The sequence below is a fragment of the Carlito syrichta genome, unplaced genomic scaffold, assembly GCF_000164805.1.
Source record: "Carlito syrichta isolate Samal-C Ts95f unplaced genomic scaffold, Tarsius_syrichta-2.0.1 Scaffold316816, whole genome shotgun sequence".
Lineage (NCBI taxonomy): Eukaryota > Metazoa > Chordata > Mammalia > Primates > Tarsiidae > Carlito > Carlito syrichta.
Genome location: NW_007260912.1, coordinates 24302 through 39797, shown reverse-complemented (window position 1 = coordinate 39797; position 15496 = coordinate 24302). Strand labels below are relative to the sequence as shown.

The 15496-nt window shown below is 51.6% G+C and overlaps 2 protein-coding genes across 3 annotated transcripts in view; one reads left to right on the top strand and one right to left on the bottom strand.

Annotated features, from left to right (window-relative positions):
- CCDC22 (coiled-coil domain containing 22) overlaps positions 1-7642 on the bottom strand; it is a 13187-nt gene extending 5545 nt beyond the window's left edge. Inside the window, exons 1-6 of the mRNA XM_008074652.1 lie at positions 7433-7642; positions 6016-6193; positions 3082-3214; positions 2222-2328; positions 2013-2079; positions 1745-1923 (exon numbers count right to left, since the gene is read on the bottom strand). Coding sequence (XP_008072843.1) covers positions 1745-1923; positions 2013-2079; positions 2222-2328; positions 3082-3214; positions 6016-6193; positions 7433-7482 — 714 coding nt within the window. The 5' untranslated portion in view covers positions 7483-7642. The remainder of the gene's footprint in view (positions 1-1744; positions 1924-2012; positions 2080-2221; positions 2329-3081; positions 3215-6015; positions 6194-7432) is intronic.
- A 1252-nt stretch (positions 7643-8894) lies between these two features.
- The window catches only part of CACNA1F (calcium voltage-gated channel subunit alpha1 F), a 27267-nt gene continuing 20665 nt past the window's right edge, over positions 8895-15496 (top strand). Inside the window, exons 1-13 of one of the 2 annotated variants that reach the window (XM_008074651.1) lie at positions 8895-8975; positions 10408-10659; positions 11027-11130; positions 11332-11471; positions 11720-11862; positions 11958-12110; positions 12926-13122; positions 13239-13342; positions 14256-14407; positions 14671-14763; positions 14871-14964; positions 15122-15148; positions 15303-15463. In XM_008074651.1, coding sequence (XP_008072842.1) covers positions 8951-8975; positions 10408-10659; positions 11027-11130; positions 11332-11471; positions 11720-11862; positions 11958-12110; positions 12926-13122; positions 13239-13342; positions 14256-14407; positions 14671-14763; positions 14871-14964; positions 15122-15148; positions 15303-15463 — 1645 coding nt within the window. In that variant the 5' untranslated portion in view covers positions 8895-8950. Of the gene's footprint in view, positions 8976-10407; positions 10660-11026; positions 11131-11331; positions 11472-11719; positions 11863-11957; positions 12111-12925; positions 13123-13238; positions 13343-14255; positions 14441-14670; positions 14764-14870; positions 14965-15121; positions 15149-15302; positions 15464-15496 lie in introns of both variants that reach the window. The other variant, XM_008074649.1, reaches the window with a different exon arrangement.

The window sequence follows — 15496 nt, the reverse complement described above, 5'->3', positions numbered from 1 at the left end:
CAGATATACAGGTGGACAGAGGGAAGAGGAACAGATACAAAGGGGACATGGGGGAGGGGATAGTTATAGATGGGGACAGGGGGAGGGGAAAAGATACAGAGAGAACAGAGAGTGAAGGGGGACAGATATAGAGGGAGACGGAGGAAAGGGAAACAGAGAGACAGAGGGGAGGGGAACAGAGAGGAAAGGAGGACAGATACAGAGGGGGACAGAGAGGGAAGGGGACAGATGTGGAGGGGGACAGAGAGGGAAGGGGACAGATGTGGAAGGGGATAGAGAGGGAAGGGGAACAGATACAGTGAGGGACAGAAAGGGGAGGGGCACAAATATCGAAGCAAACCACATGAGAGGGGGACAGATATAGAGGTGGACCAGAGGCAATGGAAACAGATACAGAGGGGGACAGAGAAGGAAGGGAGACAGAAAGGGAAAGGGGACAAATAAAAAGGGGAACAGAGGGGAGGTGGACCAATACAGAGGGGGATGGAGAGGCGAGGGGGACAGATACAAAGGAGGACAGAAAAGAAAGGGGGCAGATACAGAAGGGGACAGTAATAGATGGGTACAGAGAGAGGAGGGGTAATATACAGAGGGGACAGAGAGGGGAGGGGAACAGATACAGAGGGGGATACAGAAGGGAGGGGGACAGAAACAGAAGATGGCTAGATACAGAGGGCGATAGAGAGAGGAAGGGGACAGATTCAGAGGGGGATAGGAAGGAAAGGGGAGCAGATACAGAGGGGGACAGAAGGGAGGGGGACAGTCATAGATGGGGACAGAGAGAGGAAGGAGAAATATACAGAGGGGACAGAGAGGGAAGGGGAACAGATACAGGAGGTGACACAGAGGGAAGGGGGACATATAAAGAGGGGGGAAAGAGGGATGGAGACAGATACAGGGGGACAGAGGGGGGATAGTTATAGATGGGGACAAAGAGGGAAGGGGGCCAGATACAGAGAGGGATAGAGAGGGGAGGGGGCCAGATACAGAGGGGGACAGAAAGAGATGGGGGACAGGAGTAGAGGCGGACAGAGGGAAGGGAGACAGAGAGGAAAAGGAGACCTATAAAGAGGTCAACAGATGGGAAGACAGAGGTGGACAAAGGGGAAATGAGGACAGATATAGAGGTAGCTGGAAAAGAGGGAGAGGATAGACAGAGCTGCATCAAGGGGCACAGAGAACAGATCCAGAGTGGACAGAGTGAGAGAGATGCAGTGCAGAAATTAGGAGACAGAAAGGGGGGTCAGGAAAGGGGGGTAGCAAAACCACAGAATGAGAATGACAGGGACAGGAAGAAATGGTGCAGAAACCTAGAGACAGAACAAGTGAGTACCACAACAAGTGAGTACCACGACAAGTACAGAGACAGAGAAAGAAAGAGGCTCTGGGGAAGGGAGGAACGGTAGAAAATGGGAAGAAGGTAACAAATCCTGGCCACGCTGCTTGCTGGGAACTTCATGCATGCTATCAGGCTAACTACTGCCCTGAGAGGAGAGTATGATTACTCTCCCATTTTTCAGAGCAGGAAGCTGAGGCTCTGAGGAGGGGAAACTGACTTGTTCCAGGTTCACAACCTTTCGGACTCCAGTGCTCTTTCAATTGGGGAACATAGATACAAAGGAAAAACAACTGAAGGGAGGAACAAGGTGGGGAAAGGAGAGGGGCAGAGGACGATGCTCGGAGACACAACAGGAGCAGTTGTGAGTAGGAGCCTGGAGAGCGGTGGCCAAGCAGCAGGTTATACCTGGGACGGGAGGCGGGGTGCTCGGCGGACCCAGTCTTCATCCCCTGGGCGGCCCCGGCCCGTCTGCTGGCAGAGCTGGATGGCATGGTGCTGAAGAAGTGAGGCTGCCCTCCCCACAGGCTCTGGCACCTGGGCAGGGGCTGGTAGCAACAGGGGACTCGCCTGGAACTCCCGTGGCTCTGGAGGCAGCAACAGAGTCAGCCAGCGACCCCCCAATGCGTGGTTACTCCCAACTCCTCCCCAGCCCTCCCCATGGCCTCACACTCACCTCCTCTGGAACTCAACTCAGGCACGAGCAGCCTGCTGGCATGGAAAGGCTTCTGGAGGGCCAAGCCCTGGTGGGAGAGTGAAGTCAGAGCCTCCAGGAGGAAGTGTGATGGGGGTCACTGGTAGGAGGGGGCCAAACACCTGAGCACCCAGCTGGGGACAAGGAAGGCTAAGCGGGGACAAGAGATCAACAGGAGTCAGGGGTCCTACCTGCAGATACTGCAGCTTGGGGGTACGAAGAAGGGGCGGGACCCAGGGCAGGGCTAGCTGGTCCCGGATTTGGCTTCCAATGGTGCGGAGGAGAATAGCTGAGTCACCTAGGGTGGGGTAGACATGGCACAAGATGCCAGGGGGTGAATCAGGTGACAATGCTGCAAATGCAAAAGTGCATACCCTGGGAAATCAGCCATTGCTGCTGACCCCCCATTCAGAGATGCGTATCTATGCAGCTATCACTCTTATGCTCAGTCATTCAAGCAACACTTACTGAGCACCTACTATGTACCCATCACTGTTCTAGACACTAGAGCTACTTCTGGGAACAAACTGATAAAGGCCCCTGCTTTTAGAGAGTCGGCAAGTTAGTAGAGGAGACAGATCATGAACAGGACCACGGTTGGGCAGGAGAGGAGGACAACGGAAAGGAGGCTGTCATTTTACACAAGGCAGTAACAGGAAGGCCTCCCTGAAGTGACCCCTACAGGGAAACCTCAAAAAAGCAAGGGAGTGACTGTGACGGTACCTGAGGGAAGAATAATCCAGCAATACAAAGGCCGAGGCTGGAGTGTTTGAAGAGCGCCCAGGAGGCCCAAGTGGTTAGAGTGGAGTAAGAGAGGGCACAGGAGGTGCATCAGGGAGGCCTTCTCAGCAACTCACCACCTGGGCTGGCCCAACCTTCAGACCCGTCCCCTGCCCTGCAGCCTGTCTCTGATCCCCAGTCCTCCTACCTAGCTCTCCCAAAGATACATACCCCCACCCCTACCTGTCACCTCACCTCTCTTAGCCTCTAGAACCTCCAGGACGGCCCTTTTCTCCCTCTTGCCCCCACCTATACCCCAGGCACCCAGTACCTGCAGGCTGGTCTGCATCCTCAGAGGCATCTGTGGGCAGACGCTCAGCCAAGAAGAGAAGCAGGTCCCGGAGGTCAGGCTCACTGGGGTAGAGGAAGTTCTGATAGCCAAGCTCCAAGGGATAGCCCAGGTCCTGGAGATTGGGGGATGGGGCCCCATCAGTCGGGCAGGTAGGATCCTCCTGTCCAGGGAGCCCTGGGCCTAGGCCACAAACGCTCCCACTCTCTCACTACCACCCAAGGCCTCCCGCCGCCCCCAGGGAAAGCCACAGAGCAACGACAGTCAGTGCTGTAGGCAGCAAGAAATAAGATTAAAGCTTTGGCCTTTCTATGACGTAAAATCCAGAGGCCATAAAGGAGAAGATGGATATTCCCGAATAAATGAAAATAAATAAATAATTAGTGGTGGCTCACGCCTGTAATGCCAGCACTTTGGGAGGTCAAAGCAGGAGGATCACTCAACCCCAGGAGTTTGAGGTCAGCCTGGGCTACATAGTGAGACTTCGTCTCTACAAAATAAATACATAGATAAATAAATAAATAAAAAGCAAAGTCAAAAGAGTAATAACAAATTGGGAAAAAATATTTGGAGCCTATATCATAGGCAAAAGGTGAATATACCTATTATATAAAGAGTGCCTAAAACTAAACAGACAAAAAAGACCAGCAACACAATAGCTCAAGATAAAAGGACTCATAAAGGTTCTAATGGGGACTGGGAAATAGGCTGGGAGAAAAAGAAAGCATTCTTCTGCCAGAGTTGTTGTTGGTCTGGAGCTGCGTGGATTCTGAAAGCAGACTCCCTGGATTTAAACCCAAGCTATGCCTCTTACCAACTGTGTGACCTCGGGCAAATCACTTAACCCTTCTGTGCTTCACTTTATTCATCTAAAAAAGGGATACTAACAGTACCTATCAAAAGATTGTCAAGAGAATCAGAAACCATCATTATTATAGACTTAGGATATATTTATTTTGGGAGGTCACGGTCAGAAAAGTGTGAAAACCACTGGCTTTTACGCTCTTTTACTTTTTTTTTCCCCTGACATCTGTGATCGGAGTTGTGACCAATACAGAAACTCATTCCAGTAATGGGACAGACTCCAAAATATGGAGATGGCTGAGGTGCAGACATTGGTGCCAGAAGCCGGGCCCAGGAAGAGGAAGATGCAGGACATAGCAGTGCAGCGTTAAGGTGGGCCATAGGGACAGCAAACCAAGACAATCGCATGGACCTCTTGACCTCTGGAAGGCCATAATCACTGTACGCACTAAATTCAGTGTGAGCATAAGCAGGTAAACACAAAACCCAGGGGAGACAGCACTGGGGAAAAATGGAGAACTGGAGGAACCTGGGCATCCACCTCAACACTTCCTACTGTACACTCTCCCAGTCAAACGAAAGACACAGCTTCCCCCTTACACAGTGCTAGCCTCAAAAATACAGCGCTGGGCCAGGAAAGAGACTGGCTGCCCCTTAAGGCCACCAAGAGCCCCAGACAGAAGAACCTGAGAACTGAAAGCTGAGTGGGCCTGAGAACAGGGGATGCGTGGACTCTGAGACCTATTGCTAAGGGCCAGAAACTGCACGAGCAAGGCCCAAATTTAATGACTCCACTCACTCTGTCCTCTGTCTAAATGGAAGGTTTCACTGCAGTTTCTCTACTGTCCCTCTACCACCATATACTTACTGGGTCTGTTGAAGGTGTTTACATTCACCATGTTGCCACAGGTTCCAGATCAGGCCTATCCTATAATAGTAATCTCACTTACACAAAGCTTATTATATCCAGCTTTTCACAGCAACCCTATATGTAGGTACAATTCTTACACCCATTTTACACATGCAGGAACTTAGGCTCAAAGAGATTATGAGACTGGCCCAGAATTGCAGACCCAGAAGGAGTGGTATTATTTAGAGCTCTTGAGTATAGTAACTGGACACAGCTCTGCACTGGGAAGGGGAGAGTGCCTCATCACAAAGGCACTTTATCCATCATAGAGACATTTTTGGAATTGCTCTCAGGAGAGGCAGCATGTATGATTGCCACAGCAGTAATGTAGCAAAGACACTATTGCAGTAAACCACCATAACTTCCTTTAGGAACCATCTTTCCTCCAACTCCATGGGATCCTGAAAGAGCAGCCAATCACAGTGTCCTATACAGATGACCATGTGACCCAGACTGGGCCAATCAGATAACAGTGATTAGTTTAAGCTGAGCTTGTGACCCAAACAGGGCCTTTTCTGGAACTAGTAAATGGATATTGGGGATGGGAGGATTTGGTGAAGCTTAAAACGTAGAAGCCAGGAACAGCCCAGGTACAAACTGGATGAACTCATTTAATCCACATAACAGCCTTACCTTTTTTTTTTTTTTTTGAGTTGGAGTCTTACTCTGTTGCCCAGGCTGGAGTGCAGTAACACAAACAGGCTCACCATAGCCTCAATTTCCTGGTCTCAGGCAATCCTTTTGCCTCAGCCTCCCGAGTAGCTGAGATTACAGGTGCACGCCATCATGCCCAGCTAATTTTTAAAATTTTTTGTAGAGACGAGGTCTCACTATGTTGCCCAGGCTAGTCTTGATCTCTTAGGCTCAAGCAATCCTCCCGCCTCAGCCTCCCAAAGTGCTGGGATTATAGGCATGAGCCACCACACCTGGCCACCAGCCCTACTTCTATCATCTCCATTTCACAGATAAGAAAACTGAGGCCAAGAAGGGTTAGGGCCACAGTTAGCAAGTGGCAGAGCTAGGGTCTGAACTATTCAGGCAGTTTAACCAAGTTTGACCACAGAGCCGGCAGCCTTAACCACGAATAAATGCTAAACCACAAGGGGAGGTGGCAGAGAGGAAAGGCAAGAGTTTCAAGGGAGCTTGGTTGCTCTGTAAAGGAGGAAGGAAGAAGATGTGTGTATTGGAAGGAGAGCACTCACCATGCAGGCCTGAGCCAGGCTCATGGCCAGGCGGAACCGGGCAGACATGGCGAGAGGCAGCAGGGGGCTGAGGCCAGAGCCCACAGCAGGGTTGATCACACGCACACAGCGGACCACAGCCTCTACAACCAGCTCAGTGGTAAAGGCTCGCAAGGTCTGCACATCTGGAGGAACTGCCCTGAAGAAGAATGGGGCAGACTCAGTGGGGGAATAGTCAGGAAACAGGGATCAGGTTTAGCCATGCAGCCTTTAGGAAGCACTAGTACCAGGGTAGGAGTGGGGAGGATGCCCACAGTTCAGACAGATCCTGGATATCGGTGAGTGTGACTTCCATTTGGAAAACTAAGAACTAGAGAAAGTCTCAGGTCCTAAGACCTTGGTGTAGGAGAATGGTGGATGGAAGTGACCTGAGTTCAGAAAATCTCAAATTTCTGGGGTCTGGGAAGGTGAAGGGACCCAAGTGACATGGTCTCTGGGTTTCTAGGTCCTGAGATATGTTGTTTACAAATCAGGGAACCCTAGATATCGAGCTGCTAGACTTTTAAGAAGACTAGATTGTGGGAGGTTGGAGTTTTCAGGAATTCCAAATGTCAGGGTTCCTAAGTTTCAAAAATCCCTGGATATCAAGACCTCCGAGTTTCAAGCAATACAAGAATCAGGCTCTTGTGCTTGTGACAGAGGGAGCATTAAAAAGAAAAATAAAGAAAACAGACTCCGTAGATATTTTAGGGCCTTCGAATGGAGGAGTCCTTGTGTATCAGGGTGAGCAAGTGCTGACAATGTCTCCAGATTTTGGGGTCCTGGGATTTTATTTTATTTTATTTGAATAGAGATAGGGGCTCACTATATTGCCCAGGCTGGTCTCGAACTCCTGGGCTCAACCAGTCCTCCTATTTTGACCTCCCAGAGTACTGGGAATACAGGCATGAGCCACCGCGCCAGGCTGGGTCCTGGGATTTTAAAAGCCCCAGGTGTTTGGGGAACTCCAGTACGAAGGTTCCTACATATCCAGTCCCAGGATATTTGGAACCTTCAAGTATCAGGGTCCTACGGTTTTAAGTTCCTAGTTCTCAGGGTCCAGGTGTCTCAGGGGTCTCCAGATATTAGGGCCCCAGAGTATTGATGTCAAGATCCCCATTTCAGGGTCCCAGGTCTTGAGGTTTCAAGGCTGTAAGGTCTCAAGGTGTCTGGGTCCTAGAGTTTGGGGTTTACCAAATATCGTAGTCAAAGGATTTGGAAGACCCCCGTTGTCGGGGTGTGTGTGTGGGGGGGTGTAAGGTGGTGAGGGTCCTAGGGTCCTGGAAGTTGAAGCCCCGAATGCCCAGGTCTCGGGTTTTAAGGTTCCCGGGTAACGGGGTCCTGGATTTTGGAGTCCCGGATGTGGGCATTTGGGGGTGGGCGGGGGCTCTGTCCTTACGTGCCGGCCTGGCGCAGGGAATGGATGAGGATTCGGTCCGCCTCCTCCATGGTGGAGCCGTGTCGGAGCCGGGGGCTGGGTCCAGGGCCAGATCCGAGAAAGTGGGGCGCAGCTGTCGAAACCCTGCTCTGCGCTCGCGGTGCAAGGAGTGTCACGGGCCTCTCGAGGAAAGCTGGGAAGTGTAGTTCTGTGAGCGAGCACGGCACACGCCGGATGCCTGGCGGTCTGATGTGAGTGCGCACGGAGGTTGAGTTCACAGTTGGCTGCTGGGAATTGTAGTTCTTCCACCTGCAGTTCCCTGGGCTCTTCCAAGGGAGAAAGGAACGATGCGCTGAGCGGCGGGAAAGAGAGGATTCTTGACTCATTCATCTAAGGTGGCATTCATCTTCCAGCCTGTAAATATGTACAAGTTAAGGACAGGTTCTTAACACAAAGCGACTGCTTCCCTGGGTCTTAGTTTCTTCATCTGTAAAATGGGATGATTGGCAGTATCTGCTTCCTAGAATTAAGATAGAATTAATTTATGTAAAGCACGTTGTACTATGCTCCTGACACATAATACAGTAAGAAAGCACTGTGAGAGTTATAGTTACTAGGCCAGACGCAACGGCTTATACCTATAACCGCAGCACTTAGGGAGGCCGAGGCAAGAGGATCTCTTGAGCCCAGGAGTTTGAGACCAGCCTGGGCAACATAGTGAGACCCTGTCTCTATTTTTAAAAAAGAAAGAAAGTAATAGTAACTAGTATTGATGCACTCAATAATTGTTTTAACAAGTTACACATATCTGTACATTCCAAATAATAATTACACAGCAAATATCTAAGTAACCACCATTTACTGAAAAGCCGATCCTGTGTCCTCTATTCAGTTGTGTCAACGTTTGTCATAAATCACCTGTACATATATGTGGATCAGTTTCAGAATTCTATTGTGTTCTTAATTACTATAGCTTTATAATAAGCCTTGATATCAGATTTGGCAAGCCCTTCCACCTTGTTCTTTTCTCAAAGATTTTGGCTTTTCTAAGTCCTTTATACACCAATATACACTTTAGAATCAGTTTGTCAAATCCCACAGAAAAATATTTTGATATCTAGTTTGGGATTGCATCGAATCTTTAGGTCACTTTGGAAACAACTGACATCTTCACAACTGAATATTTCAGTCAGTAAGCATTATATATTTCTCTATTTATTTAAGTCTCCCCTTAATATCTGCTCATGTTTTTTCATGGAGATATTGCACATGTTATGTTAGGTTTTTCTACGTACGCCACGTTTCGGATACTATTGGAAAATAACACCATTTTTCTTATTTTAGTTTGACTGGTGCAGGTATATATTTGGTAAACATTTAATCAGTGCCTTTTCTCTTGCCGGGCTCTGGCCCACGAACATCCCCTACTCACCCTCCCATCCAACCCTGTTATGGCCCCGCCCTGTGACCTTAATCCCTCCAAAGCTGGGGGAAGAGAGGGGGGCTGTGTGCAGATGGCTCTTCAATCTCGAAAGGAGGATGTCGGAATCTGAAGGCGGGAAAGGTGAGAACAGTTCCACCCCTGCAGACCCTTAGAGCAAGCCTGGGCTCTGCTCCACCCTCAACCCCTCTGACTCACCCACTGCCCATCCACACCCCACCCCCAAGAACCTCTGGGGAACCAGAATCACATCACCCCATTCCACCCCTGCCAGCCCGAAACACAGCCTCTCTTCCACCTGAACCCTGACGCTCAGCCTGACCCAGACACTGCCCCCCCATGGCCTCCCAGCCCTATCCATGGCCTTAGTTCCCCAAAAAAACCCAATTTCAATCCTGGCCTTGACCCCTATCCTAGCAACCACCTCAACCCTAACTCCAAAGCCAGCCCCAACCTGAATCCTAACACAAAACCTACCAACCAGAAGGCAAACCCCTGTTAGAGTCCAAATCCCAACCTGGACAGGGACCTTACCATGGGCTCTAAAGTCACCTAACCTCAACCTTAACCCCTGGATGTCAATACTGTTAGTGAGTGCAGTCTCTGACTTACCAGAAAGTGCACAGATCCTCTAAAAAATAGAGGCAAAATACACACTTGATGGTGGTAGTAAGCCCTGAGAGCTCTTAAGTCAGACTGCCTGGACTTGACTCCCAATTCAGCCACTTCATCAAGTTACTTATCCTTTGGCCTCAATTTCTCATCTGCAAAATGGGAATAATACCATGTGTCAGGCATTCTTTTAAATGCTGTACTAATTTAATCCTCACAACACCCCTATGTTGTAGGTACTCTTATTATCCTCTCCCTTATACAGATAAGGATATTGAAGTTCAAAGAGTTTACATAATTTGCCCAAGGCGACACACAGCTACCAAGTGGTAGTGTCAGGATTGACACTCAAGAGATTGTTTCCTCCAAATTTGGGGATTCTAACCAGGCCAATCTACTGCTCCTCGGAGGCTGAAACAAGATTGGAACTGGGAATGGCCTTAGCCGAAAACCCTAATGCAAAACTCAAATCCAATTGAAGACTCATCTTCAACCCTAACCTTGATGCTAATTCTAATTTCAACTCATTCATATACCCAATCCTAACCCTAAATCAAATCTCAACCACACTCCACTCCTACCTATATTTAAACTCAACCTCACTCCAATCCAAAATCCGCCACTCATATTTAACCTTAAATTTGTCCACCCCATGACAGTTTAAACTCTACCCCTAAATCTGACACCAATCCCTACTTCTCTTGGAAACAGAATCTCACCTTCACTCCCCTATAAACTCTCACTCTGACCCAATACCCAATACCCAATACTCTCAATCCCAATACCAACTCTTACCCTCCAACCCTTAACCCAGGTAACCTCAACGCTCCCTAATTTTACATGCTTGTCTCTCCTTCCTTCAAACAGAGGGGTGGGATCAGGTAGGAAGCGGCCAGAATTTCCCCAATAACTTGTCCCTCCCTGACTCGGTTTCTCCACATAGACACAACCCCAGAGCCCAGCCCAGCCAATGGGACAGGCCCTGGTCCTGAATGGGGGCTGTGCCCTGGGCCCCCAGCCGTGGAGGGTGAAAACAGTGGGGCATCGGGTGGAGGAACCCCTAGGCGAAGAACCCAGCACAACAAGCACAAGACAGTGGCAGTGGCCAGTGCCCAGCGGTCACCTCGGGCACTCTTCTGCCTCACCCTGGCCAATCCCCTGAGGCGGTCCTGCATCAGCATCGTGGAGTGGAAGCATCCTGGAAGACCAGGAGCAGGGCTCCGGGGTAAGGGTCATCAGGACACCAAGAATCAAGGACTGGGTCAGGGCTGGAATGGAAGGAGGCTGAGCTCATCAGAGATCAAGGGTCCAGAACTTGTTTAGAGGGGGAGTTCAGAAAGGCAAAGGCCACTAGGGGGTCAAGAGTCAAGGACTAATTGCAGAAGAGTTGGAGATGGTTAAGGTTTCTGGGAGGTGGGTCAAAGTTAAGCCCTTGGTGAGAGCAGGGGCTGAGAATGTCAGGACCTTGAAGCCAAGTATCAGCATAGAGTGGGGAGGTCCCCAAGGGAGTGTGGGGGTTCTGAGGCCACTTGCTTGAGTCCTTGACTGTGTCCACCTGAGACCTTTCGACATCCTCATCCTGCTGACCATCTTTGCCAACTGTGTGGCCCTGGGGGTCTACATCCCCTTCCCTGAGGATGACTCCAACACTGCCAACCACAATCTGGTAAGGCCCAGCCCATCCCCAGGCAGATAAGGCCCCGTAGAGTCACACTTCGAGTCTTGCAGCCAGACCCCATCCATCTCTCACCCAAATGGCCCATCCCGCCCAGCCCCACTCTCGGTCTCGATATGCTCCTCCTCCCCGTCAAACCCCGCCCTCAAATAACTTCCCAACTTCTTACCACGCCCCCGGCTCTGCCCCCAGGAGCAAGTGGAGTACGTATTCTTGGTGATTTTCACTGTGGAAACGGTGCTCAAAATCGTGGCCTACGGGCTGGTACTCCACCCCAGCGCCTACATCCGCAATGGCTGGAACCTGCTCGACTTCATCATCGTCGTGGTCGGGTGCGCGTTTGCGGGGGGGACCCCGCCCTAGTTCGCCTTCCTACCCAAAGCTCCCTGAATTCCGGGCTCAGGGAAGCGAATGCTTCAGACTTCCTCCATTTGGCAGCCAAAATTAGGAATATTAACATATTTAAAATCCATTTCCATTTTTAGTTGCAGGGACTTGTGCTTTTCTGAGAAGACAGGAGGGGTAGAGGGAGGATCCCAAGGCCTGACCCCCTCCTCCCTGCCTCGTGCTCCCCCATCAGGCTGTTCAGCGTGCTGCTGGAGCAGGGCCCTGGACGACCAGGCGATGCTCCGCATACCGGAGGGAAGCCGGGGGGCTTCGATGTGAAGGCGTTGAGGGCGTTTCGGGTGCTGCGGCCACTGAGGCTGGTGTCTGGGGTCCCGAGTGAGTGGCATACCTTCCCCTGGGTTGGAGGTGGGGTGCAGGGGTGGGGCTGAACTGACCCTGCCCTCACGTCGCCCGCCCCTCTATCCCCGCAGGCCTGCACATAGTGCTCAACTCCATCATGAAGGCGTTGGTGCCGCTGCTGCACATAGCACTACTGGTGCTCTTCGTCATCATCATTTATGCCATCATCGGACTCGAGCTGTTCCTTGGACGCATGCACAAGACGTGCTACTTCTTGGGATCTGGTCAGCCAGTCAGCCCGCCCCTCCCAGGAAGGACACGCCCCCTCCACCGGTTCCTGGGTCCCATCCTGCTTACAAATTCACAAGACTCCACCCCCAGAAAACCAAGTCCCACCCCTATATTCAAGACTCTGCCCTAAATCGTACCACAAACCCGCCTAGCTAATAGCTCCGCCCCATCACAAGACTGCGCTCACAGGCCAAGGCCCTGACCCGCACTTAAGACTCCATGCCTCACGACTGGCCCCATGGACTCAGATTCTTCATCCAGACCCCAACCCAAGCCGTCACCTCTCTTTTCTTTTTTTTTTGAGTTGGAGTCTCACTCTGTCGCCCAGTCTGGAGTGCAGCGATCCTTCCGCCTCAGCCTTCCGAGTAGCCGGAATTACAGGCGCTCGCTACCACGCCCGGCTGATTTTTTGATTTATTGTAGAGATGAGGTCTCGCTGCCCAGGCGGGTCTCGAACCCGCGGGCTCAGGCAAACCACTCACCTCAGTCTCCCAAAGGCGCGGGATTACAGGCTGAGCCACCGAGCCCGGCACGTCACCTCTCTTTTCAAGAGACTCTCCCAACTTCCACAAGACTCCGCCCCCAGGCTCACGACTCACTGTTATTTACAAGACTCAGGCCCAGGAATTACAGTCCCACTCCCCAGATCCCCATTGGTGGGACTCACAGCTTCTCAGTAGTTCAGAATACGGATCTCGCTGGGTTCGGCCCTAGATTCTGAGTCAACTTCTTAGGTGGGCGGGGCTCCAGGGTGGTAGCGACTGTGGGTGGGCGTGCTTCGAAGCCCCGAGCTCCAGTTTTCCCACAGACGTGGAGGCAGAGGAGGACCCGTCGCCCTGTGCGTCTTCGGGATCCGGGCGTGCGTGCGCGCTGAACCAGACTGAGTGCCGCGGGCGCTGGCCAGGGCCTAACGGTGGAATCACCAACTTTGACAACTTCTTCTTCGCCATGCTGACGGTCTTCCAGTGCGTCACCATGGAAGGCTGGACCGATGTGCTCTACTGGGTGAGGTGAACGATGGGCACACAGCTCGGAAGCTGCACCTACCCTGCCCTTACTCCCCGACACTCAGAAGAAAGTGTCTGCATACCCTGAGGGATGCGTGTCCTCTCTCTCCCCAGATGCAAGATGCCATGGGGTATGAGCTGCCCTGGGTGTACTTCGTGAGCCTGGTCATCTTTGGATCATTCTTCGTCCTCAACCTTGTGCTTGGTGTCCTGAGTGGGTGAGGAGGGGCTTAGACAGTCCTCCCTTTCAACCCTGCAGCCGCTACCCGCTTTTGTGTGCTAGGCATTCTTCAAAACCCACCTAAAGGCCGGGAGCGATGGCTCATGCCTATAATCCCAGCACTTTGGGAAGCCGAGGTGAGAGGACTGCCTGAGCCCACGGGTTTGAGACCAGCCTGGGCAACTTGGCAGGTCCTCATTTCTACAATAAATCAAAAAACTAGCCGGGCATGGTGGTGCATGCCTATAGTTCCAGCTACTTGGAAGGCTGAGGCGGAAGGATCACCAGAGCCCAGCAGATCGAGGGTGCGGTGACTGGGAGCATACCACTGCCCTCCAGCCTGGGTGACAGAGTGAGACTCCAACTCAAAAAAAAAAAAAAGCCCACCTGAAATACCCTTCATTTAATCATTCAATTATAAGCATCTACTGTGTGTGAGGCACTGTTTTAGGAGTGGAACAAGAGACAAAAATTCCTGCCTTTCTGGGTATTACATTCTGATGGGGAGAGAAAGACAACAGAAACATACACAATAAATGTGTTTTATATATATATACATATATATATGTACACACATATATGTGGTGTTTTATATGAAATCTGTATTGTAGAAATAACGGAAAGATAAAAGATAGGAATGGGGAGAGCTTATGAATATAAATAGGGACCTCAGGACAGGCATTCTTAACAAGGTGTTATTGAGTAAAAATGTGAAAGACATGAGGAAGTGGACCATGCAGGCATCTGAAGGAAGAGCATTCCAAGGAAAGGAAACAGCCAGTGCAAAGACTCTGAGACTAGAATGTATATGGCATATTCAGAGAACACCTGGGAGACTAGTATGTCTAGAATGGTGAAGGCAATCTGTCTGGAGTGGATTCTCCAACTGGCCCTCTATCATCCTCCCTCAGAGAGTTCTCCAAGGAGAGGGAGAAAGCAAAAGCTCGAGGGGACTTCCAGAAGCTGCGGGAGAAGCAGCAAATGGAGGAGGACCTGCGGGGCTACTTGGACTGGATCACACAGGCCGAGGAGCTGGACATGGAGGACCCTTCGGCAGACCTTGGTTCTATGGCTGAAGAGGGCCGGGCTGGCCATCGTAGGCAACTCCAATCTGGCCCATTCCCTGCATGCCTTAGATGTGGTCTGCCCTCCTGAAGTCCAGTCCCAACCTGCCACAACTCTAGGCCCAGCCCCCAGTTATGACCGAGGACACAGAATTAAGACCTAACCTCAGATACAAAGACTCCAAATGACACCCCTACCCTAGATATGGCCCTAATCCTGCCCCCAGCCTGCCCCCCCCAACTGTCCTTTCTCACTCCACAGGGCCACAGCTGGCCGAGCTGACCAATAGGAGGCGTGGACGTCTGCGCTGGTTCAGTCATTCTACTCGCTCGACACACTCTACCAGCAGTCACGGTGGGAGTCCAGCCCAGCTAGGGTGGGGGTGGGTAGGCAGAGGTGAAAACCAAAGGTGGGACCCTGGGTTCTTTAGGTCCTGACCTCTATCCCCACCCTCCCCACAGCCAGCCTCCCAGCCAGTGACACTGGTTCGATGACAGAGACCCAAGGCGACGAAGATGAGGAGGAGGGGGCTCTGGCCAACTGTACACGCTGCCTGTGAGGGCCCCCAGTCCTTGACCCCTGATTCAGCCTAGAATTCAGTCCAGTCTCTGAACCTAGTCCTTTCTTTAGCCTCAGCCCTTGCCCTCCAGCTCCAACCACTGACTCCTCTCTGCCCCCTATGACGCCCACCTCCCATCCCTCTCTTTTCCAGAAACAAGATCATGAAAACCAGGGTCTGGTGAGTTGAGAAAGTTTGTGACTCCCTGACCCTATGACTTTGAGACTCCCACCTCCAAGCCCTCCATGACCTCTGGGATTCCCCCACCTGAGCCTCCCCACCCAGAGCAGGCTTAGATAGTTGATGTCAGCGGGAGGGCTCACCTTCCCCCCAGCCGCCGCCTCCGCCGAGCCAACCGAGTCCTTCGGGCTCGCTGCCGTCGGGCTGTGAAGTCCAATGCCTGCTACTGGGCCGTGCTGCTGCTCGTCTTCCTCAACACGCTGACCATCGCCTCTGAGCACCACGGGCAGCCCGTATGGCTCACCCAGACCCAGGGTGCGCCCCCTCCCCAGCCTGCCAGCCCCCTCC